Source organism: Myxine glutinosa, chromosome 12 (assembly GCF_964187855.1).
Source record: "Myxine glutinosa chromosome 12, kmMyxGlut1.1, whole genome shotgun sequence".
NCBI classification, from domain to species: domain Eukaryota; kingdom Metazoa; phylum Chordata; class Myxini; order Myxiniformes; family Myxinidae; genus Myxine; species Myxine glutinosa.
In genome coordinates, this window is record NC_136272.1 from 83,339,470 (window position 1) to 83,365,594 (window position 26,125).

Sequence of the window (26,125 nt, forward strand, 5' to 3'; positions counted from 1 at the left end):
CCTCTTACGATGCGCAGGGATACGGTGTACCTATTCTAAACCGGGGTACACACCGGGATCATTCATCCTAGCAAGCTGGTACTCAATTTGCGCGACCTCGGAAGGATGACAGGCTGAGTCAACCCCCCTGGTGTTAATTCAGCGATCGACCGGGATTCGAACCCAGGATCCTGGGATCCCAAGCCGGCACCCTAACCGCTAAGCCAACACCAGGCTAACAGGTTCCCGTTAACCTAGGTATCCTTAATTTATGTTTTAGACTAACTGTGAAGTAAAACCACTGTGTGACCAAAAATGTGATGTTTTTAATTGTTGACATTGCCATGTGTTTGTGTTTGTTAAATTTGTTTGTAAAATTTTGGTCTGTTAAATCCCCCCACAGTGTTTGTGTCTAAACCCGCTTATCCAAAATCCTTTTTTTTTAACCCCTGCAATTTGTCCTTTATTTATGTTCTTTGAAAAGAACGGACGAGAATGCGAGTCAAGTATGCTTTTCAAAAACCGGTACCTGGAACATTTGTTATGAGCCGAGAAGCTAAGGGGTGACGTTTATGCTCGGGTGATGTCTGAACAGTCAATGAGCGCCGAGCAGGCAAGGCCTATTGAGGTCACAGGGTGTTATATAAGGATAGCTAATAAGAATCCCCGAGGGCGCTTGGACGACAGGAGAGGACCAGCAGAAAAGAGGAATGAACGCAAGAGATGTGGACACAATGTCCCAATTATTGCGCCATCCTCTCCTCTTCTGCCCCGAACCACACGTCACCCTCCACCACATCAACCTGCATGATCACTGTTGAGCTGTCGCGTCTCAAGGAACTGTCACCCTGTTTGCCTCAGCACTCCCTGGGTTCTTTCCCGCCTCCCATAGCTTTCACATCAATCCACTGCAGGAACACAAATACGGTGAACGAACAGGCCACACATAAGTATTCCGTTTGTCCTGTGTCCTCTCTGCTCTTGTCCTCTGTCATAGGTTTGAAGCCTTATGGCCATTAATTAAGGTCCCAGATGGTTTGATTTCCCAGGGAGAGTAGTACACTGATTAAAACTTGTCACCTCTTGTATTATAACTGTTTGCATCCCTTTTCTCCCTCTCCCTTCCCCCCGTTTAATACATTCATAGCACATTGACTGAGTGTCTGTGCATTTGTTTGCTCCTCCATCAATCGCTAATTTCGGATTACCATGCCGATTTGGTTATAAATAGTTTAAAGGATCTCTGGAATGAGCTCGTAACACTCCGTTTCATTAACTCTCCCAATGAGTGAGATGGCTGCTCGTATCTCCTATTTAAATCGGGACCTTGGCATAGAGAGACGTCCAGCTGCTGCCGGATTGACCATGGCCGTTCCAAATTGAGATAGGTGTAGAAGGAAATAGGCCCTTAATCTGGCTCGGAGCATCTCGGCTGTTTGGCCAGCACGGCCCCACACCAATATTGTTTCATATTATTGCACGAGCAAATGCATTGGCATGTCATTTGAGATGGAGTATGAGACAAGGAGGAGGGCAGTTCGCAAAACGGTTTCACCAGACTCGGTGGCGTAATGGTTTGAGCGTTCACTCTGAATCAGAGAGGTTGGTGTTTCAACCACCTGCTGACTCATACCAACGACTTAAAAAATGGCATGTGCTGCTCCCTTGCTTGATGCGCAGCATATAAAAATGATAGAACACAAACAAACAACCAAAGGTTGACAATTATTGTGCAGGCATGATGGGCCTCAGAGCCATCAACTCCTCCTGCAATGACGTTCCTTGTAAGGGAAATCTTTTTTTTTTAAATTAGAGTACTTAGAACACCTTACCCTGCGCAGTCTCAAGAAAAGAACATGGGAAGGGTCTTTTCAACCCTTGCTCTATTTCCATGCATGATATATGTTAGCTTTGTTTGTGAACTGAATAACAGGAGCGATGGCAACCATACGAAGATAATGGGTCAAATGGAACAGTCCAGTGCTGAGCATTCTGCCAACTCTTCTCTGACATTTATTATTTATTTTATTTTTTTTGTATACTGAATCGAGGCTCGTGAAAGAGCTAACATTTATTAGCGCTGAGGAAGCGCCTCTAGCGAATGACTTCCAGCCAGTGTAACGCGAATTCCTGTCACAGGAATTCTGAGATCATATAAGTGTGACGTGGCAGTTCCTGATTGGTTCGTGTTGGGGAACCCCTTCTCGCTGCCGACGTGACGTAAATTCGCGCACGCGCACTGGTGAAGCGCGAGATTCGGCCCAAGGTTCTTATTATTATTATTATTATTTTTGTATACAAGATCGAGGCTCGAACCATGATCGAGGCTCGAAATTCCATGCCCGAACCTCAGCGCAATCCAAGAGGATTCACTTGTTTCACAAACAAATCAACCAGACAAACAAAATATACAAAAAGAGGGAGCGGAAGACAAGATGGGGAGAGAAGGGGAAGCACACAACCACAACATTTCAGAGCAGGGAGAAGTGTGGGAGGGAGAGGGCTTGGGGGCAGGAGGCGTGGGAAGGGGAGGGGGGGGGGAGGTATAAAACACAAGGGGACCGAAATTAGCAGGGGTAGAAAAGATCAAGGTTTTGGATGGGGGAAGATAAGAGATGGTGGTGAACAGCTGTTTTAAAGACCTGGAGGGTGGAGTGGGATTGAAGAGAGTGAGGGAGTGTGTTCCAGAGGTGGGAGAAAAGAGGAATGAAGGAGTGAAGGTGAGCAGAAAGTCTTGATTTTGGCAGTTTAACCATAAGAGGGTTGCAGGCAGATCTTGTGCGACCTGTAGGAATATTTGGGGGACAGAGCCCAGAGAGGGCTGGGGGGGGCAAGGCCAGAGAGGAGTCGGTAGAAGACGGAAAGACCACCAACCTGCCTGCGGTGAGTGAGTGAAAGGCCCTTGGAGTTAGCTTCATCGCGGGAGATTCCAATGATTCTGAACGCTTTGGTTGCAACAGCGTGAATACGGGCGAAGGACTTCGCACGATGGAGGATGCCCAGTCGGCGACTGGCTTTGGAGGCCAGATTTGAAATGTGGTTTTCCCAGGAAAGATCATGGCAAATAGTGAGACCCAAAAGCTTGAGTGACAGACCTTCTTGGAGAGGATTATTCAGAAAGTGGATGGGAGGGTTTTCCAGTCGGTCTTTTCGGAGAGACATCGTAAGAGTGTGAGATTTATCAGGATTGAAAGACATGTTCCATTTGTTTGCCCAGTCTGTGATTTTGTCCAGGTCTGCAGAGAGTGAGGAGGCTGCAGACTGCCGATCTGAGGGATGAGGAATGGAGCGACAGAGAGTAGAGTCGTCAGCAAAGAGAAAGAGAGGATTTTCAAGAGAGTCAGAGAGATCATTGATGAAGACCAGAAAAAGCACAGGGCCCAGAACACTACCTTGGGGAACTCCAGCCTGAACAGGAAGAGGAGATGAGAGAAACCCATTCAGGGCCACATGAATCACATTCAGGTCACATTCAGGGCCACATTTTGAAATGATCTTTGAAAAAAAAATGCATCAAATAAACAAATCTTTTGCAGAAAGTTAGCTCTGTTGTTGCATCACAAGACACCGTCATTTTGGCTGAATCTCCCTGTTACTCTGCCCTCAGAGCGTGGGGCAAATTTGATTGGTCAAGAGGGCATCCAATTTTGCTCTCGTACTATAAACTGAAAATCTTGAAAGTGCAAACAAGGTGATTTGTGTTTGAAATGGTTCAAACATACAAATAAGGTGAAATAGAATAAAAGTTTTAAAGGCTGTAGAAAAGAAAAAGAGAACATTGAATAAAATAGAAAAAATAAATATAATAACAATAAAAGAATCGGATGTTTACTCTCACTGAAGCGCCCTCCTTTACACCACCTTATTAAACGTGTTAAATTAGTTATCTGTGCTTGTTGTTTGTGTCCTTTATGACATCCCAAAAAAGTGAGTTTCTTGTTTGCAATAATTTTCAATCTTGCCTGACTGCCAGACAGACAGACAGAGACAGACTGTGTAATTGCTTTAACCCGCTGTGCGCATGTGCGCCCGGGTCGAGACATCATACAATTTCCCAAAGTCTGAGCCAAAGTACCGCTAAACTACAGTTTACTATTCCAATTCATCTTCTACAGTGTTAAAAGTATGTAATTCAATTTAAAACATGTAGGTACTCGATCAAAGAAAGACTAATAAACAAAAAGAATGAATTCCAATTGATTAACCACGCTTTGCACGACTTGTGCAGGGTAATTATAGGGTGCCCCGCCAATTTTTTCATTGTTTTAAAACTTTGCCTTTTCTGCGGCCTTGTACCTTGCTGGAATTACAAGGCTTTCATATTTTGATTTTTCATTGACACTTTTCGCCAATATGTTGTTTACCCTCTTTTATACTCAAATTACCATTTCTACAGCTGTGCATTATACTGTCATGACTTTCAGTCACAGGTTAAAAAATTTATTATGAACTAGCCAAAAGCACCCGGCGTTGCCCGGGTTCTTTTTGAATGAATTTACTAATATAATTCAGCTTTTACTCGCGGCCATAGAAGATTGACTACTATAATTCAGCTCAGCTTTTAATTGCCAAATGGGCCCAGCCCAGCCGAAGCGGCCTCGCCACTGTGGAAATGTAACTCATTGATCGTTGGAATTGGAAAACGAAGCAGATAGACGATTTCGTAAATGAATGTCAGGAATGTGCGGCTGTGCGCGAACGTGGTGATCTCTTGTTCACCTGGTCACAGCCCCGGGCTAGAGCACCCTCCTATTGTGAGGCAAATGGAACTCGCAGCAGGAGGGGAGCGAGTTGGTGCCAGTAAGGCGAGCGGGATGACTGAGCAACATTTCTGCGGAGAAGGGATTAACAGTTAGCACACGGAGGATTAACTCGAGCGTGCCGATATAAACGAGGACAAACTTTGAGTCGAGACACTTGTCATCAGAATCTCTGCCCAAATGGAACGAACAAGTACGGAACGAGGACAGCACAGAAGACCGACCGCAGAAGAACCAACGACTTGAAATACTAAATTCGTTATAGTATTGTAGTTCCTTATTATATTGAAACAAGTGAACTAGGAGTTAATAAAGTCTGGATCTTTTGTAAACCTGTTTCCGGTCATTGGAGTCTTGAGTCCCAAACACACTTCCACAACAACTTGGTGGCTACCGTAGGTGGATCGAGTGGACATCGCCAAGGTAAGCATGGCTTCCTGTGGATTGTCCATTATGATATACGAACCTGTGTTTAGTTTTTGTACATACATGGTGGAGGAGGTGGTGTTGGGCTTCCCTATGCACCGATACCGCGATATAGGTAACGTAACGATAATCCAAGGAGTGTAACGTATTTTTGCGCTGTGTAAATAAATGCGCCAGTTCGACGCTGGTTATTAGAAGCCTTACCATGTACTAGGAGCAAGATCGTGCCATGAGTGCACCATGAGACGATCTGCTTCCAAGTCGTGTAAGGCCGGTACACTCGTTTGCACTTACAAACGTTTGCACTTACAAGGGTGGAGGAGAAGAGAAAAAACATTTTCGCCAATTTTTTCCCACCATTTTTATAACACCAAAAAAAAAAAAAAAACGTTCGATCAACATACAAATTAATGACAGGCAACGCCATCTCATGCCGGTCCAGAATTATTGTGAAAGATGGCGATTGGATGAAAATTGCATACCGACACTCCCTCACTGTCCCTCATTGTCCCTCATTTCCATTCCGGCTACCTGTCTCTTGCTCCCGGTCCTTCTCCCTCCCTCTAGTTCCCATTGGCAGACGCTTTGCGAGAAGCAAAGCGTTTGTTGTGGTGTTGTTGCAGTGTTGTTGTTTTTTGTGTATTTTCTCTGCTCCCTGTGCTCGCAGATTTGGTTGGTACATATACTTTATTGAAAGATGAAAAGTATATAGATATGGGATTGTAATGGGATTCTAATGGGATAAATATAGAAGATGTTTGTTTTGTCAAGAGAAAGTGACAATTGGCTGAGAAGTCAGTGAGGCCGGGTCTTGGCCTTTGACAGCAGAGAAATTGTGTTCTGACAGCAAAAGACTTCCAAATAATGTTTGTGGCTGGATTGCTTCAAGAGAAATGACATACTAATTATTTTAATATAAAATCGCTATGAGATTGCTTGTCCCAGTAAAGGACATTAGCTTAAAGATGATATATTTGTATTGGGAAGGAACTTAGGAATGTTCAAGGCCGGACATGATCATTGGAAAACTTACAGTAAATTTGGGAAAAAGATGTGACTTTCCATAAAATTCTCACCAAAAATCTCATAGGAAGGAAGAGAATAAATTTGAATTGGAAATTGTGGAAAATTAAAATTAAAAGACCCTGTATTGGACTAACATGGGTGTTTGGAGAGAGACAGACAGAGAGAGATAGAAAGAGAGAGACAGACAGAGACAGACAGAGAGAGAGAGAGAGACAGACAGACAGAGAGAGAGACAGACATAGAGAGAGACAGATAGAGAGAGAGACAGACAGAGACAGGCAGACAGAGAGAGAGACAGACATAGAGAGAGACAGATAGAGAGAGAGACAGACAGAGAGAGATAGACAGAGAGAGAGACAGACAGAGAGAGACACAGACAGACAGAGAGAGACAGACAGAGAGAGAGAGAGACAGACATAGAGAGAGACAGACAGAGAGAGATAGACAGAGAGAGAGACAGACAGAGAGAGACACAGACAGACAGAGAGAGAGAGACAGACAGAGAGAGAGACAGACAGAAGTTGAATAAAATAGTTGTTGATTGCACTAGTCGGCTGATATATAAATCCCATTCAAAAGTCAAGTGAATCGGATAAAAATTAAGGATTTTTGAAATTGTTGTTGACTTTTGGGCTATGTTGAATAAAATAGTTGTTGATTGAACTAGTTGACTGATATATAAATCCCATTCAAAAGTCAAGTGAATCGGATGAAAATTAAGGATTTTTGAAATTGTTGTTGACTTTTGAGCTATGTTGAATAAAATAGTTGTTGATTGAACTAGTTGACTGATATATAAATCCCATTCAAAAGTCAAGTGAATCGGATGAAAATTAAGGATTTTTGAAATTGTTGTTGACTTTTGGGCTATGTTGAATAAAATAGTTGTTGATTGAACTAGTTGACTGATATATAAATCCCATTCAAAAGTCAAGTGAATCGGATGAAAATTAAGGATTTTTGAAATTGTTGTTGACTTTTGGGCTATGTTGAATAAAATAGTTGTTGATTGAACTAGTTGACTGATATATAAATCCCATTCAAAAGTCAAGTGAATCGGATGAAAATTAAGGATTTTTGAAATTGTTGTTGACTTTTGGGCTATGTTGAATAAAATAGTTGTTGATTGAACTAGTTGACTGATATATAAATCCCATTCGAATGACAAGTGAACGTTTTGGGAACATTCAAATGTTGGGTTTTGCTGACGTTTCCACAACGTTGTTTCAACGTTTTTTCACATTACTTTCCTGCAACATTGAAATAATGTTGTTGTAAAACGTTTCCACAACGTCGCTACAACGTTTCACTTTCGTTGTTGCAACGTTTTGCTCCAACGTTTTGGGAACATTCAAATGTTGGGTTTTGCTGATGTTTCCACAACGTTGTTTCAACGTTTTTTCACATTACTTTCCTGCAACATTGAAATAATGTTGTTGTAAAACGTTTCCACAACGTCGCTACAACGTTTCACTTTCGTTGTTGCAACGTTTTGCTCCAACGTTTTGGGAACATTCAAATGTTGGGTTTTGCTGACGTTTCCACAACGTTGTTTCAACGTTTTTCACATTACTTTCCTGCAACATTGAAATAATGTTGTTGTAAAACGTTTCCACAACGTCGCTACAACGTTTCACTTTCGTTGTTGCAACGTTTTGCTCCAACGTTTTGGGAACACTCAAATGTTAAGTGAATCGGATGAGAATTCACGAGTTATTTAATTATTAGCGATTAATGAAGTACTTATTTAATTAATTACATTTCTTTCTCTTCTGCCCATTAACTCAGGCACCTTGTGAGTTAGGAAGCTGATAATTGGACATTACAATGACCAAGTGATGTGGCTATCAAGGATAATTTTGATTTATTGATTAATCATTTAATAAATTAATTCGTTGATTTTATAAATGACTTATTTAATTAAAATTCCTAAGAGATACATCTTCGGATGAAGTACTTGCAGATTGGTTGTGCTATGAGCCAATTGATTAAGGAAAAATATTTTGTGACGGCCATATTGGAGTTAGTGGAAAATCTTGAAAAATCTATCTCCTTTTTTTTTCCATTTCTGACCTATTGAGCTGAAACTTGGCACACATATACTACACCCCAAGGCGAAGAACGCTCTTTTCTCTGAAGTTTCATTTTCTGATTAACTAGTCTACGACGCACCAATTAAAAAAGTGCTGAGTCTGCATTTCTTGTATTTAATAATATTGTGATGCCATGAACTTGGTGTCGACCTGCAGGCCAAACCGTTGGTCAGATGAGCTCGATACCTTGACCAATTATAGTAAGTCACTTGATTGGATGCATATATTAATTATGACATAATAAGTCACGTGACATGGCGGCCATGGTGGATTTCTTGAAAACCTTTAAAATGCATCCCTGCGTTCATTTTTCGATCGATTGAGTTGAAAGTTTGAACAATCGGATCTGGACTGTCGTTGTTAACGACTCTGGCACGCACCCGTCCAATCAGGATGGAACGATATGGTCCCCGGATCATCACTGCCCGCAGTTTTAATTAGTTTTACTTTTACCTTTCACTCTTTCTGTTCATTGTTCTCTTGGTCATACAATTTTTTTGGAAGACATGCATGTCATGATATAGGAAATGTTTGTTCTGTTGAACGGAAGAAATGTTTATGGTTAATTCAAACGTGGTAGGTGGGCAACACCACAAAGCATACCTCTTTTAAGGTGTGTATAAACCCTGGAACATTTCAGCAATCAATACGATGCTGAAATGGTGTAATTTAATTAAATGTGGTAGGTGGGCAACACCACAAAGCATACCTCTTTTAAGGTGTGTATAAACCCTGGAACATTTCAGCAATCAATACGATGCTGAAATGGTGTAATTTAATTAAACGTGGTAGGTGGGCAACACCACAAAGCATACCTCTTTTAAGGTGTGTATAAACCCTGGAACATTTCAGCAATCAATACGATGCTGAAATGGTGTAATTTAATTAAACGTAGTAGGTGGGCAACACCACAAAGCATACCTCTTTTAAGGTGTGTATAAACCCTGGAACATTTCAGCAGTCAATACGATGCTGAAATGGTGTAATTTAAGTAAACGTGGTAGGTGGGCAACACCACAAAGCATACCTCTTTTAAGGTGTGCATAAACCCTGGAACATTTCAGCAATCATGACGATTTTCTCATGTCACCTGAAATGGTGTAATATTGTGTAATATGGTCGACCTTGGTTTTGTTTGGGTTTGTTGTTTATTTTTGTGGGTATGTATTTTTGTGTATTTTGTATATATTTTCACGACTAATTCCAGTTAACATCCTGCAAAATTTGCTCGTTTTTCTGGCCGAGTCGAAATTGCGTTGAGTTCCTATGGCATGCTCCATTAAAAGCGCTGTGTAATGGTTGAGCTCCCTTTATTTCGTTTTGGTCACGCGGATGAGCAGACAAAATGACGAATGCTGCGGCTGGAGCAGTAGAAGCGATTTTTCTTTTTAATTGTTTAATAATTATCCGATATTGTTATGACTTATTGTCAATAGGTATACTAAGTGGTCAGGAGGTAGCCTTTTGCTATGTACAGTTTTATTATATTGTTGATTATACCACATAGCTGTGGTGATAAAGGAAATGTTCGTTTTTCAAATATATGATTATGATATGACCATGATTATAAAATCATGATGATTATTATGAATGATATCATAGGGTTCAAATGCAGAATGATTGCACGAACTGGGAAAAGAACTTTCAAGCCCTATGGGATAAATTGGGTATTACAAGCGATGGAGTTTCAAAATTTAGAATGATTGAAGGAATTTTACAGTCCCATTTCAGGAGTTTTACGAAATTTACATTGCGAAGAGATTTTGGGTACTATTAAAAGAAAAATGATGAGATATTTTTCCCAAAGAACTTTAATATCTGCCATCCATTTTGGCTGTCTCACGAATGAAGGATGAGTTGCCTTTAGTGGTTGCAAAGAAAATTTGTGGAGACCAGGCAAAATGGGGAAAAAAAAATATGTCAGATATGACCCTAGGACAGAACAGTGATTCGTCAATTGACATGAGGTATGAACCAGAGGTGACGACCGATGATCTTCGATCTCAGTCAATAGATGGACCTGTCCTGACATCATTGGGGAAAGGGCTTATGCAAGAAGTCATCCAAAATGTTTAATTTGAATTATTGATGAATATTGATAAATTAATTGAAATTGAATAATTGAATTGATTAAATTGAATAAATTGAATTGAATAAATTTAACTGAATAAATTGAATTGAATAAATTCAATTGAAAATATTGATTGTTTGATTGATGAAAATGCGGTCTCAAGAAAGAAGCTTTGATATCTTTGTGAGATATTATCAATGTGAAGACAACCTTGGAAAATTGAGCAAGGTGGTGAGTTTATATATAGATATATATGTGCGGTTACCATTGTGTGATTTCCCCTTCAACAGAGCGGACACCTGAGGATTCACCCATTTCATACTGACCCTTTGGCTCATCTACTGATCTGTGAGATTGGGTTGTGCAAAAGCCACAGGTGAGAGAGATTCTCTGGAGGTCACCATTTGAACAGGTGGAGAGATCCTTCCTGGAGGTACGAGTGAAGCTTTAGAGGAACCTGGAACAAGCTACAACACATCCAACGCCACTTGGATAAAAGGTGGAACAGACCCCAGTAGATTTATTTATAGTATATATAGTACAGGTGTGTACAGGTGTATTCCAAAGCACAGATCCTAGTAATCTACCTGGTACATTGAGGGAATATTGAGTGTTATTCACATACAGGCAGAATGGGAAATGGAGCCTGCAAGAATACACAAGGACAACCAGAGATTCCACAAAAAGGTACTTGTACATATCATATGTACGACCGTTATGGTGCCGAAGCTATAAGGCAGGTCGAGAATTGGTATTTGTGGACAAAGGGACATGCTGAGGAGTTTCCAAGAGATGGTACATTTGAGCGAAGTCGATTGGAAAGATTGGGACAAAGATTGAAAGCCAGGGAGAGACAGAATCTAATGGTAGACTGGCTTGCATTCCATCTTTGGGATGGTGAATCCAGACAACGGGAACAGCAAGAATGGATAACGGATCTAGAACTTAAAATAAAAAGGATACAGGATACAGTGGAGGAGACAAATGCACAACTGCCCTCGAAATTAGGTATGAAAGTGACAGTTGTCCCATCTGATTCCCATTTGTCTCCCCAAAAAGGACGGTACAGAGAATTTTTTCGTGTTTCAGGAGATAACGAAGGATTGCAGTGGCAACTCAGGGATGTAGAGATGCAGCCCAGCAATACAAGTGCACAGGTGCACAGACCAGGCAACGACAGAAACCGGTGTTTCAAGTGTGGACAGATGGGACATTGGAAAAGAAGATGTCCGTATGTCAACAGGAAGACAAGTTCATGGGGCAAACCAAGATCAAGGGTACCAGTGCTTACCGGTACCTCAGACAATGATTAGGCCTTCATTGCTGCAAATCCCAAATGATGATTGGCCTCAACAGGTTCGATTACTGGACAAACATGAATTAACTGTCGATGATTCTTGTGTCTGAAAAGTTTTCGGAGCAAGAATGATTCATTTTTTCTTTTGCTTGTTAACAAATTAATAATTAATTGATCAAATGCCAAAAAAAAATTGGATCTTCTATTTTGGGCACAGCAATTTTAAATTTACAAAGTTTGGAACAATTGGGTTGCAAATTTTTTGAAACCAAGTGACAAGAGTCACATGATGATCAGGTGGGAATTTCGGACTATTGTTCCGCATGATCGATAGGTCAGTGGTCGACTGACAGGCAAATGGGTGTGTAGTCAAATTTGGATAAATTATTGTGGGAACTGAAAGGGTAATTTCAATGTGACATCATAGGGGTTTTCTAAGAATAAACTTTTTGGTCCATTTGTGTATTAGCGTTTATAAAATTGAAGGACAAATTTTGTGAAATTGAAATAAAGTTGACACCCATCCTGATCTGTAAATAAGGGTTCCAACGCAAACAAATACGCATAATGCATGTGTGTGTGGGTATTTTGTGTGTCAATGTTAGTGTTTTTGTTTTTGTGTATCAATCTTACAAGATTGTTGACACCGACAGTGTGCCTTGTCTGAAAATAGATAGTTCCATGGGGATGGGATCGCATATCGAGAGAATTCATAAAATAAAAATAGAAATATAATTTGATTATGAAAATTATCACTTTTGTCAAGGGAGATGGAGAATAAAGATTTGATTTGCTGAGTTATGAGCAGCTATTCATTAATAGTAAAAATTGGGAGTAATCTTGGGATTCCATTTTGATAGAATTTATATGAGAATAACAGCTATTTATGGATATGAGCTTCATAAAAAAAAAATGTGGGAGTACAAAATTAGTCAAATTTGGGAGAGGTCTTACACTGACGTCCCAGAATACATAATTTACACAGGGTAAACGAATTAATTTATCGTAGTGGATTGTTAACTGCAGCCTGAAAATGTCCTGAGAGGGTGCATCCATGTAATCAGAAATCCCAGATTTGTTTTTACTAACAAAATTTTGGTAGAGGTCTTGTGTGGACGAGCACTCGCTTGGTAGATAAAAAACGGTACTGCATGTTGGCAGCCATTTTTGCGGCCAGTTAGGCCAAACAAACTGAGAGGAAATTGTAGTTAAATACTTATTGTACACATGGGTGTTTGTAAAAAAGGAAATTTGTTGAGATGGGAAACATTTTTCGAAGGTTTATTAAAGTGTAATAATATGACATGTGGCAAGGCAAACTATTGGATGGAAAAATTAGATCTGGTTATAGAATAAATTTATTGACCCCTTGAAGTTAATTCTTCGAATCATTGTTTCACTGGCATTTTGAGTTCACATTGGAAATAGTTTGGTAGAACTTTGGTTAAAACCTTTGGTTGCGGTATTTTGGAACGAACTGATAAACCATAGGAGATTGATAAGAATGAAACAAAAAAATGGACCCAAAGTAGAAAGGTGGATTCATGCCTCTCATTGCAAGCGAGCACATGGGGCAAGGGAGGACGGTTCCACAGAAAATGAGGCTGCACCTAGCAGCCCAGCAGAACATTCAGTGGCAGATAAATGATAGTCGTGATTTACAGTCATTTGAATTACATTTTAACACCCCTTGCATTGATAAACGTTGCATTTTCAACATGTATTCCTACTTGGGATAGTGACATTTATTTGCTTACAAGACATACAATTACCTACTGATATTAATACAGCATGAGTGATAATGTATCACAACTACACTCATGATCAGGGGATTTAGTTCAACCCCGGGAGATAGGGGGATCAGGGTAAGACAAATAATCTGATTTATGTTACATATTAAGGGATTTTCTTTATTTACCTTTTAGGAAGCTTGTTAGTTTGGTATATAATGTTGAATGTCATCGACATATAATTATGTCATAGGTATGAACATATACAAGGAGTAGCAGACTTGTTTGTGGGTTTAGTAGTTATATTGGCAATTGTTTTAGTGGTGGCTTGCTCGAAAGCCTTAGTGACGGTGTGTTTGAATAAGGTAACCAACAACACTATGATAATGCATGAAGTGACGAATGAGGAAAGAAATGTGGAACCACAAGAGGAAGACTTTTATGGCGACATAAATACTGAGATTAAAAGATTAAATCAAGTGATGTTGCAAATGAATACAGTAGAATTAAGATAATGGCATAACGACAATGTTATGAGTTGTGTCAATTACAAGCTCAGTGAACTCATATCACCACGAGTGACACACTGTTAGTAAAAAAAAAAAAAAAAAAAAAGGGAAAAGGAAAGGTGGAGAGGAATTATGGTAATAATACATTATGCTTAATTTGTTGGTTTGGGAAAAGTTGTTGGGAATTAGATATTCCTGTTTATGATTGTAATCATATACAATTTATTTTCTTTGAGTAGTGCTAAAATACCTGCATGAGTTAATTTTTGAACTATATTAACCTGAAAGTAATTGTGGATGCTATTCTTAGTTTAGTAGTAAAATACATACCTGATTGAATATTATTTGTGTGACGCCTATAAATGAATATAACTTTTTGAATGTTTTAAGGAAAAACAACAAATTGTTGAATGTGAAACTGTCGGAAGATATACATGATTATGCTGATTTCATGGTAAGATGTACCCTATCTGATTCAGTGTGTGTGGAAAGCAGATTCAGATGTGACTGAGCATAAGGATAAGACGAGATCACATTTTGAAGGGGGTGCTAACGGATTTGGGAAGAAGTTCGAAAAAGAAAATTTGTGGCTAAAAATGAAGTTAATCGTGGCATACACCCTCTTTCTCAAAGAATGATGAAGACATTCTCCCGTGTAACTTGGAGATGGATGCTTACCTTCACCAAGGAAATTTATGTGACCATTTGCCTGGATCACACTGCAACATATGAAAGAAAGGCGATCACTTACTCTTGTTTGAAGGCTTCGAACATTCATCACATCAGAAGTTGCAGGACAACGACATTTTACCTGCAACCTCTGTGAAATGCGGGGACATATGTTATTACTTCACCAACTTCCGGGGAACCAGCATGGAGCTGCAAACAAACGGCTGTGCCCTTGTCACAACAGCTGTGCACGATTCTGCTGGTTGCTCCTGGTATGGACCATGGATGACCTGAACACCATGGTCCCAACATCATTGTGGATGCATCCGGCATCCCTGTTCCACATCTTACTGGCCAATCAACATCACACCAATACTTGCTGCCCACTCATAATGAGGGAAGAGGCAAGTCGACTACAACTGGGCGAAGGCCTTGTTCAGGAATCATTATGGTTTACAGCAAAAGTGGCAAGAATGCTACATAGAGAGCAGGGTCAGTCTATGACTCCGTGCAGTTATTACAACAGCAAGACCCTACACGAAGTAGTGCAGGTGCTATGAAGACATTAGGAGAAAATGTTTCATACCTGAATTCAAACACAAGTGATCAGCCCTTCCTTTCAAACAAAGAATCAACATTTGTTTGGAGGCAAACGTTTTTGCCAGATGTTGCAGATGCCTTAAAACGTGAAAATGGTGAAGTGAAATTGTTGTATCTTGGTGATGGTGAAGTGTTGTTTTGAAAAGATACTTGTGATGCAAATGCAATAGATTGAACAATATGGAAGGAGTCAATGACCAACGAAATGTTTTGTGATTCTTGCAGGATGACGGGGTATGCCTAAGGGAATTGGATTACCAAAGTTATGGTTTGAATACTTGTATTGATGTTTACATGCTCACATGTTTACAAAAATCACATGCATATTTATTGATAAAGGTGATTGCCCACCTGCCCAGACCTCCGCCATCCTCCTTGTAGGAGGAGTTTGTGAAAAAACAAAGAAGCACAGAAAAAAATAAAATAGATCGACTGTGATTCTTGGCCACAGAAACAGTCAAAGGGTAGGTATTTAAACATAGTCTGAGCTTTCCAGTATCAATTTTAATGGAGAACAAATAGTTACAAAGGAAACTATAAGGGCACTCGGTGGAGTGCAAACCTCCGCCAGGCGGAACAGTTTGCATTTTGTATCCCACTGATAGGTCGAATCTGGATTCAGACCTGAACCAAAATCGAATCGGATTGTTCTGGTCACCTAACCAACTCATCCACCAAGTTTAGTCATAACTCATCTCCAACTTTTTAAAATATCATCTTATTATATACAACTTTTCGCCAAATCTCTCAATGGTGAGGAATCACTTCAAAAATTAAATAATTCTCGTATCCGAATACATATTCAGATCTTCACCAAAATCGAATCGATTCGGTCTTGTCACACATCCAATCTGTCCACCAAATTTGGTCCAAAACCACCATAACTGTTTTGAGATACCGTGTTATATACACAAAGAATTAAGTTAAGCACCCCTACACAAATAATTAAGTTAAGCACCCCCTAATATATATTCTTTGTGTATATGTATACATTGGCATATATTCTAAGGTATGTGAGATCAAATAATGATTGGTATGACATTAGCAATTATCCATTGATGAAATGCAGATGAGTGCACGCATCTGTGACGCCCATCGCTCGTGCAGCACGTGTTATCATCCACGTGGTCGTGATTTTCTGTAAATGCACTATCATCACGGGTTATTGCAAGTCACGCCTGAGCTCGTGTGGGGGTTACATGGTCATTTTCTCGTAATGGTGGCTCGTAGACGGTTGTCGGACGGAGAAAGATGGCGGATAATAGGCATGATCGAGTCCGGAATGTCCAGAAAAGCTGTAGCTCGAACGTTTGGTTACCACCATTCGGTGATCAGTCGGTTGGTGCAGAAACACCAGGAAACGGATGCGGTGAAGGACCGCCCAAGGTCTGGAAGACCTCGCGTGACAACAGTCCGCCAAGATAGAGCGCTTTTGAGACTGGTGCGACGATATCCCTTCGCCTCGAGCCATTTCCTGAAGGACAACTGGCTGCCCAACAGAAGGCTATGTCACCGTACCGTGAGGAACCGCCTGAAATCGGCCGGTTTAAGGTCAAGACGAGTGATCAAGCGTCCAAGGCTACTCGAACGACATCAGAGGGAGCGTTTGGCATGGTGCCTAGCGCGACGTGGATGGAACATCCGGTCTTGGAGGCGAGTTCATTGGTCGGATGAAAGCCGGTTCTTGCTGTACGTGACAGATGGGCGTGTTCGGGTGTGGCGCCACAAAAACACCGCGTATGCACCTAAAAACATTCAACCAACGGTACCCTTTGGTGGTGGCTCGATTATGGTCTGGGGATGCTTCTCCCATGACTGTAAATTGGACCTGATAACTGTGCGAGGTAACCTCAACGGAGAGCGATATGCCGAGGAAATCCTGAATACCACCGTAATCCCGCACTTCGATGACCACACCCTCGCCAGCAGACCCATCTTCATGGATGACAACGCCAGGCCTCACCGTGCGAGACGCGTCCGAGCCTTGCTGGAGCAAGGTGCTGTGACAACCATCCCCTGGCCTGCGTACAGTCCTGACCTGAACCCCCTCGAGCACGTTTGGGACATGTTGGGACGACAAATTGCGAAGATGGTCCCTCCAATAGCCAATCTGGATGAATTGGAACGTGCATTACATCGGGAATGGAACAACCTGCCACAGCAACGCATACGACGGCTTACAGGGTCTATGAGACGTAGGGTTGAGTCAGTGATCCGATCACGTGGGTCCTACACACGTTATTGACGCAAAGATCGCTAGAGGTCTTCTCAGAACAATGACTGTACGTTAGAAAACATAAACGTCATCCACACTGTCCGTGATGGACCTATAGCTCCATACTTAAATTGAGGTGAAAATATGCCTAAAATTCCCAAAAAATGTCACCTTAAATTATTCAGAATAAAATATTGAAAACGGCATGGTTGTTATGTTTTTATGTGACCATAATATCACTTCTCCAGAAAATATAGCAATATCATGGGTATATTACACTGTTTTGACGACAACAAACTTGTAATGTGCGAGGTTGTAAAAAAACGGGGGGGGTGCTTAACTTAATTCTTTGTGTATATATCGGTTTTAGCCCAATCACTCAATGGTGAAGAATCACTTCAGAAATTAAATAATTCTCACATCCGAATCCATATTCAGATCTTCACCAAAATCAAATCGGTTCAGCCTTGTCACACACCCAACCTCTCCCTCAAGTTTCGTCCAAATCCGTCCACAACGTTTTGAGATATACTGCTATGTATCGTTTTTGGCCCTATCTCCCAATGGTGAAGAATCACTTTAAAAATTCTACTAGCCGGATCCGAATCTGGATCTTCACCAAAATCTAATCATTTCGTCCTTGTCACACACACTACCTTTCTGCCAAATTCCGTCCGAATCCGTCTACAAATTTTTGAGATATCTTGTTCACAAACAGACCAAAAAAAGAAACAAACAGGGGTGAAAACATAACCTCCATCCACCTTCGGTGGCGAAGGTAATAAATGTACAGTGACCATGGCTCATGGAGGAGCTATTATGTAAATCACATGCAGAACAAGGACATATGGAGATGTCGGTGCATTTTAACAGTATTACAAAGACATTAAGAAATGATAAACCAATCAAAACAGTATATATGGGATTTGAATCTAGGATTACAGATACCCAACAGCTGTGAGGTTTGTATCAGGAGGCAAACATTCAAACCATCACACTATCCAAACTGCTCATATAGAGCACGACCAGGCGTAGGTCAACTTACATTATCACGTAGTGAGTTGCGTAACCAACCTAGCAAATGAGCAGACACCAGCATTGGTGGACTGTGAAGACGCTTGTTTAACAGCTGGCTCATCTTAATTGCAAAACTTCAAGCTTCCAGCTTAAAACCATCTGGACTTCTGATCCCATAATGGATCCAAAAGCCAAGTGATCACCACATCATTCAACATTATACCCAATGATTTTAAAACAAGGAATGAACTCTCTAGCCAAGGAATGTCTCGATGTTGTAAGTACCTCCTCTACCGAATGCTTGAGCACAAATGCTGATTATCTAATTCCGAGATCAACACTAAAGTTTACCATGGGAGTCGCGTGCTGCCACAGCTGTGTGTATTCCAAACTTGGCATTGCGTTTTATTGTACGATGCCTGGTTTTAACAAAAAAATCCCCCTATGGTAAAGTGAAAAATTCAAGAATGCTACCTGGTTTTAAAAAACCCTAAGCGAAGTCTCCAACAAAATTGGAGTGATTTTTTTTTTTTTTGTATACAAGGTCGAGGCTCGTGTAAGAGCTAAACATTGATCACAAAAAAGACAAACTGACACACAAAACACAAAAAACAAGGGGAGCGGCAGACAAGATGGGGAGAGAGGGGGAAGGACACAAACACAACATTTGAGAGCAGGGAGATGTGTGGAAGGGAGAGGGCTTGGGGGACGGAGGCGTGGGAAGGGGGGGGGGGGGGGAGGGAGAGGTATAAACTACACTGTAACACTGTGCTCCTCCGGGCTGGTCGCCCGGGGTATATCATGAGGCCACGCCTACCCCTCGGGCGTGGCCACCGCCCACTTGGTGCGTGGAATTATGTCACCACGCCAGTGGGCTTTTGTGTCCGCCACAACATAAAACATATGATAAAGGGAGCGGGAGAACAAGATGGAGAGCATGGACATCGGGAGATCTGTGGGAGGGAGAGGACTTGGGGGAGGAGGGGGCATGGGAAGAGGGGGAGGGAGAGGGGGGTGGGAGAGGTAAAAAAAAAAAAAAAAAAAAAACACGTGGACACTGCTAGGACTTCCAGGAAAGAAGTCGGTATTTCAAAAAAGTGGATCCGGGGTGAATTAGCAGGGGTAGAAAAGATCAAGGTTTTGGATGGGGTAAGATAAGAGATGGTGGTGAACTGCTGTTTTAAAGACCTGGAGGGAGGATTGTGATTGAAGAGAGTGAGGGAGTTTGTTCCACAGGTGGAAAAAGAGGAATGAAGGAGTGAAGGTGAGTAGAGAGCCGAGATTTCGGCAGTTTAACCATAAGAGGGTTGCAGGGAGATCTTGTGCGACCTGTAGGAATATTTGGGGGACAGAGCCCAGAGAGAGCTGGAGGAGCAAGGCCGGAGAGGAGTCGGTAGAAGACAGAAGGGCAACATGATAGAAGACAGAAGAAAAGATAGAAGACAGAAGGAAGACAGATTTGACAATTTTATTGAGAAGAATCAGTTTTTTCCAAGAAGGGCAACGTCCATGAGTGGATAGCAAGTGTTGGATTTAATCTGAATTCAGCATCCTCACTTGAAGCCAAAGAAGCCATTTTTAATGGAGAAGAGCACTGGTTGGACAACACACAAGTATGAAGTCTAATTGAATTTATATCAAGATTGTGTGTTGAGTAACTGAAGGTCATAATATCCGATGTTGTGTCACACAGGTGCAGAGGTAGCGCACTTGCCTCTGGCCTGTCTAGTCTGGGTTTGATACTCTATACTCTATAGTCTAGACCATCGGATTTGTGCTTCATCAGTGAGTAGTGCGTCCTCCGTCCGATGGAGCGTTAATCCAGAGACCCATCCGCAGAACATTTGCTGGTGGACCATAAAGATCCCACAACGGCTTTGGATGAAGAGAATGCAGGTACATCGGCACCATGGTCAAATTCCAGGTTCCTGCCCAAATGGGGCCTAGCCATGCCTGAGCAGATGAAGCTACCAGCAGGCAGAATCCTTGCTTGAATCCCACCAAGTAGGCCAGTCCAACCTGCATTTGATAATGACGACACAGTGTCGTACAATGAAATGCGTGAAGGAAAAATGTCACAGCAGGGAAACATTGGCAAATGCCGGTAGCAAGTTTCAAAATGAACATGCACCTCATTGGAAAGCAAATTGGTACTCCGCCCTCCCCATGCTTCCTCTTCCACATTTACGAGTGAGCTTTCATGACCTCAACGTGTTTTTTCTTTTCTTTTCCCTGTGGCAACTTTCCAATAGCACTGATGTTGAAACGCTTTGCCTCTGGCGAGAAAAATGCTGAAACCTAACGATTCATACATCTCTAACTACATACTAAATGTAAACAAACAGTGCAACACACATAGTGTGGTAAATAATAATATTAATAATAATAATAATAATAATAATAATTATAATAATAATGTTTCCTTAGAAGAAATTTACATTTCACTTCGTACAATCTTTACATGCATCGATAGGATATGGCCTCGGTTCTTAACCTGTGGGGCGTGCCTCCCAAGGGGGGCATGAGCAATTTTCAGAGGGGACGCGGGACGGCAGTATAAACGTCTAAATAACCCCAAACGGAAATTATAATCCCCCTACTGAAAAAAATTAATTAACCGAAAAGATAGCGCCTTATATAATTCCTAGTTTGTTTCAGTCTCAACTAACACTTCTTTTTTTCTTCCGACAGATTATTAACTGGAATCGAAGTCAATGGCAATGAGTGCGAAAAAGAGGAAATACCAAGACGAGTACATCAAGTTCGGATTTGTGGCACTTCAAAAGGGTGACGCAGAGGTTCCTCAGTGCGTTATATGTTACAAGACTCTGAGCAATGATGCCATGCGGCCAACACGTTTGGAACGCCACTTGAGGACAACCCATCCTGAACTAGCAGACAAATCACAGGCATTCTTTGTGGCGAAAAGGGAAGCCTTGAAGCGAGCTAAGTTGGACAGCAGTGGGACATTTCGGCAACAGACGTCAAAGATCGTTGAAGCGTCCTACGAGATTGCCCTGCTAGTAGCAAAGAACAAGAAGAGCCATACAATCGGAGAGACTCTCATTAAACCGAGTCTACTGCGAGCGGCAGAGCTCATCCTGGGGAAGGATAGTGCGAACAAACTCTCGGCTATCTCCCTGTCGAACGATACCATCAAGGGACGGATCGATGAAATGTCTCAGGACATCAAAGAACAAGTGACTGACCAGATAAGGGCCTCGCCTGTCTTTGCCATCCAATGCGACGAAACGACAGACGTGGCTCAGTGTTCTCAGCTGCTCATGTATGCTCGTTTCATATTAGGCGACAGCGTGAAGGAGGAAATGCTATTTTGTCATCCCCTGGAAACTTACACGACAGCAGCGGATGTCTTTGAAGTGGTATCGAAGTTCTTCGAAGAAAATCGACTTTCATGGGACGCGTTGGTAGGTGTTTGCACAGACGGAGCTCTGGCCATGCTTGGCTTGCGTTCGGGTTTCGTTACGAAGGTGAAACAAAAGAGTCCCTCTGCTATTGGTACACACTGCGTTATCCATCGTGAGTCCTTAGCATCTAAGACCCTGCCCGCTGAAATGAGGGATTTCCTGAACCTGGCTATCAAGGTAGTCAACTTTATCAAAGGTGGAGCCTTAAACAGTCGCCTGTTCAAACAGCTGTGCAAGGACTTGGACTGCGATCATCAAGCCTTGCTTTTCCACACAAACGTGCGTTGGCTTTCGAAGGGAAACATGTTGGGGCGAGTCTACGAGCTGAGGGAAGAAGTCGCAACATTCCTAGACGTGCAGCGGAAGGCGGATCTCTACAAAATGTTCCAGTCCTGAGAATGTCAACTGTCTCTAGCTTACCTCGTAGACATCTTCGAAGCACTCAACGGTATCAACCAAAAAATGCAAGGGAAGCACATAAACATTATCACGCAATACGACGCCATTCGAGCCTTCATGGCTAAACTCGACCTCTGGAAATGCCGAATGGAGGCCGGAAACATAGCTTGTTTCCCAAACTTGGACTCTGCCGTTCCGGACGGCCTTCTCGATTCAAAGTTAAAGAACCAAATCATCGATCATCTGACTGAACTCAAAGCGGAATTCATCCGCTACTTTCCTGACTTGGACGAAAAGCGAAAGACCTGGAAATTCATCAGAAACCCATTCCAATGCGACGTAGTTGATGTTTCCGACGAGGTCCAGGAGGAGTTTCTGGAGCTGAAGTTCAACTCCTCGGCTGAGGATGACTTTGAAATTCTGGACCTGGAGACATTCTGGATCAAGTATCTTCCTGTTTATCCTCTGATCTCGCTTCAAGCTGTTCGGATTCTGACGATGTTCGGATCCACGTATCTCTGCGAGGCTGCATTCTCCGCGCTGGTCGCTGTCAAGACCAAATACAGAAGCAAGCTGAACGTTGAAGGAGATCTGCGCTGTGCTCTCTCTGGCACGCGACCACGAAATCCGGATCTGATAGCTAAGAAGCAGTGCCAACCATCTCACTAAAATTTAGTGAGATTTTTGGCATTGCTTCTTTAGTGACTAAATTGTTGTTTCATTGATTTTGCGTCCTTTGACGTGACATTTCAACAAACGTGTTTTGTGTAGTTACCCTTTCCTTTCATCGATCCGTGCCTTGAGCTTGTTTGCGTTTTGATGCAATAAAACGAGGTTTGTAATCTCTCCTTTGTTATTTTGAAAGAACATTATCTGTTCAGGGGTACCAGATCCAGTGTTTGAAATAAGCCAGGGCCCGCAAGGGCCCGGCCCTGGCTGCCATGCTTAGGGCCCTGGCTGTCAACAGAATCTACGTCAATAGCCAGGGCCCAGGGACAGCCCTGGCTGGCTTCAATATCAACGAACAAACCCCTCAGAATGCACCACAGAGCACCTAGAATTCAAAAATTTCCCTTGCGGTCCCCATGACAATCTTCTCCATTTTGCCCTATTTTCTGCATCTCTCCTTGTTAACCCCCTTGCCCGCATTTCTTCTTCCACCATCTTTAGCCAAGTCTTTCTTGGTCTTCCCAGTCCTCTACTTCCTTCGACATTAATTTCCATCACTCTTCTCAACCAGTCACTTTCATCCTTCCTCAACACATGACCAAACCATCTCAACCTGTTCCGCTTCACAGCATCAATCACAGGCTCGATTCCCATCATCTTTCGCAATTTATCATTTGTCTTCCTCTCTCTCAACGATACCCCGCACATCCATCGAACCATTCGCATTTTAGTCAGGTTCACTATGTCAATAAATTATATTTCGTTCAAAATCATGGTAGATTAGCAAACCTATACATTTTTGGAAAGGTTATAGCATAAGGAAACTAAAAATCAATGTTTACATTTGGAGAGATACCTGTATGGCGGCCATTTTGGATTTTCAAAATGGCCACTGTAAAATACATATTTTGTTCTATTTCTGCCTCTAATTACCCTAAAAACTTTTAAAAATATACTAAACCTATATTTTCAGGGACAAGGAATCCAATGAAAGTATCAAATTAGTGCTATGGGGAATGGTAAGACACGAATCAAAGGTTTTGAATTGCAAAATACTGTCTTTATATTCGCGATAAGTTGCATAATCAAATACATGTTATCATTTTGTACAGGCAGTTAATAACATCAAAATGTGTCACAATAATTCATATCACCAAACATACACAGGCAGTCAGCAAAATCATATATACACATGCAGTCAGTATAACTTCACATCTACACAGGCAGTCAATGACAAAATATACACAGGCAGTCAATGGCATCAAACATACACGATTACAGAATATGCCATTTAGAGTTCGTCATCACTGTCCTGTGTGTCGTATCCGACAATATAGTCCGCATCGTTTTCACAGTCCGTTCCACACAAGCAAAGGTCGGTCAAATTGATTGGCAAATCGAATTGGTCGAATGGTCGATCGAATCGAATTCGATGAATCGAATCGATCGAATTGGTCGAATGGTCGAATGGTCGATCGAAATGATTGGTCGAATGGTCGAATGGTCGAATTGGTCGAATGGAATTGGTCGATTGGTCGAATTGGTCGAATCGAATTGGTCGGAATTGGCAAATGTAAACATTGATTTTCAGATTTTCCATGTAATAACGTTTCCAAAAATGTATAGGTTTGCTAATCTACCATGATTTTGAACGAAAAAACATAGTGAACCTGACTATTTCCACCCTTTCAAACCTTCGTTGCTGCTCTATATTCATGACCCATGTCTCGCTCCCATAAATCATAACACTTCTCACACATGCAGCACACACCTTTCCCTTCAGCTTCAACGACACTCCCCTCCTCATCAGCACGCCACTCAGTTCCCGAAACTTCTTCCATGCACATCTCACTCGAGCAACCGTTGCCGAGTCTGATCCACCTTCTCCATTCAGCATGTCTCCGAGGTAGCAAAACGAGGCCACACTACACCAAAACCAAAAAATATCTTATTCCATATACCAAACCCTTCCTTTCTTCAATCCAACATTCCCATCACCAAACAATCCTCCAAAGACTTCCCCCCACATTTTCTTTCAAACACACACACAATACCAATAGTCTAGTAGGAAGACTAGGTCCCCCTGCACCCCCCGGAGATATACTTCTAATCAGTGTTTCTAGATTGGAAAAAATGTGTAGAAAATGACTAGCTATGGCCTCAAGCTGAAAAAATGTCCCACATACCATTTTTATGCAAATTACTGCTGCCATTATCAAAAAAACGATTTTTGACATATCTCAGCCAATATTGCAGATAATTGAAAAATGAAGGTGTCTAGACCCATGTTTTGAAGGGCATAGATCATGATAGAACTATTCATAACATGATTACATGTGTCTATGGTATACTAGTATGCTAATTAGTGCTTTATTTACAAAATAATCACAGTTTTACGAAATAATAGACTCATATTAAGGTCCGTCTACACAGACGTTAACACAAAGTTTTATTTTTCTAAATACCCTGTGAAATTCACCGAATGCCCTGTGAAACCTGGGATTCTTCTCCAGCTTTTTCAAGGGCCCGACTTTTCCCTTCCCTTTGAAGGCACTGGTGCAGTCTTCTCCGCTGAACACATAGTACCCCAGGAGAGTGGCACAGTAGTCCTCTCCCAGGGATTCTGCCAGCTCAGAGACGTTGACAAGTTGGCGATGCTTCCCTGACCCTGTATCCAGGTACACCGTCAGCTTGATGTTGTGGGCATGGTGGAGCAGGATCAGGAGGATGTCTGTGTCCGGTGTTCTGACTACAGCGTTCTTGTATCCGATGGTAGCAGCATGATGGAGGTACAGAACCACCCTGGTATCAGTCTCTTCCTGGTTGCTGTAGATCGTGGGGAGTTCACGTACCTCGACCTGAAACACAAAAAGGCACCGCATTTCAATCACCAGTCACTGCCAGTTTCAGTATATCTCCGGGGGGTGCAGGGGGACCTAGTCTTTTTTTGATAATGGCAGCAGTAATTTGCATAAAAATGGTATGTGGGACATTTTTTCAGCTTGGGGCCATAGCTAGTCATTTTCTACACATTTTTTCCAATCTAGAAACACTGATTAGAAGTATATCTCCGGGGGGTGCAGGGGGACCTAGTCTTTTTTTGATAATGGCAGCAGTAATTTGCATAAAAATGGTATGTGGGACATTTTTTCAGCTTGGGGCCATAGCTAGTCATTTTCTACACATTTTTTCCAATCTAGAAACACTGATTAGAAGTATATCTCCGGGGGGTGCAGG

The 26,125-nt window shown here is 41.8% G+C and overlaps 1 protein-coding gene across 1 annotated transcript; it reads left to right on the top strand.

The window, feature by feature from the left end:
- The first annotated feature begins 20,942 nt into the window (after positions 1-20,942).
- LOC137415006 (protein FAM200C-like) lies at positions 20,943-22,270 on the top strand. Its single transcript, XM_078766349.1, has one exon. The coding sequence runs from the start codon at positions 21,107-21,109 to the stop codon at positions 22,214-22,216; it is 1,110 nt and encodes a 369-aa protein (XP_078622475.1). The 5' UTR covers positions 20,943-21,106; the 3' UTR covers positions 22,217-22,270.
- The last annotated feature ends 3,855 nt before the right edge of the window (positions 22,271-26,125 follow it).

Excerpts from the sequence above, each read along its gene's own strand:
- LOC137415006 (XM_078766349.1), top strand. The coding sequence starts at position 21,107 with ATGGCAATGAGTGCGAAAAAGAGGAAATACCAAGACGAGTACATCAAG.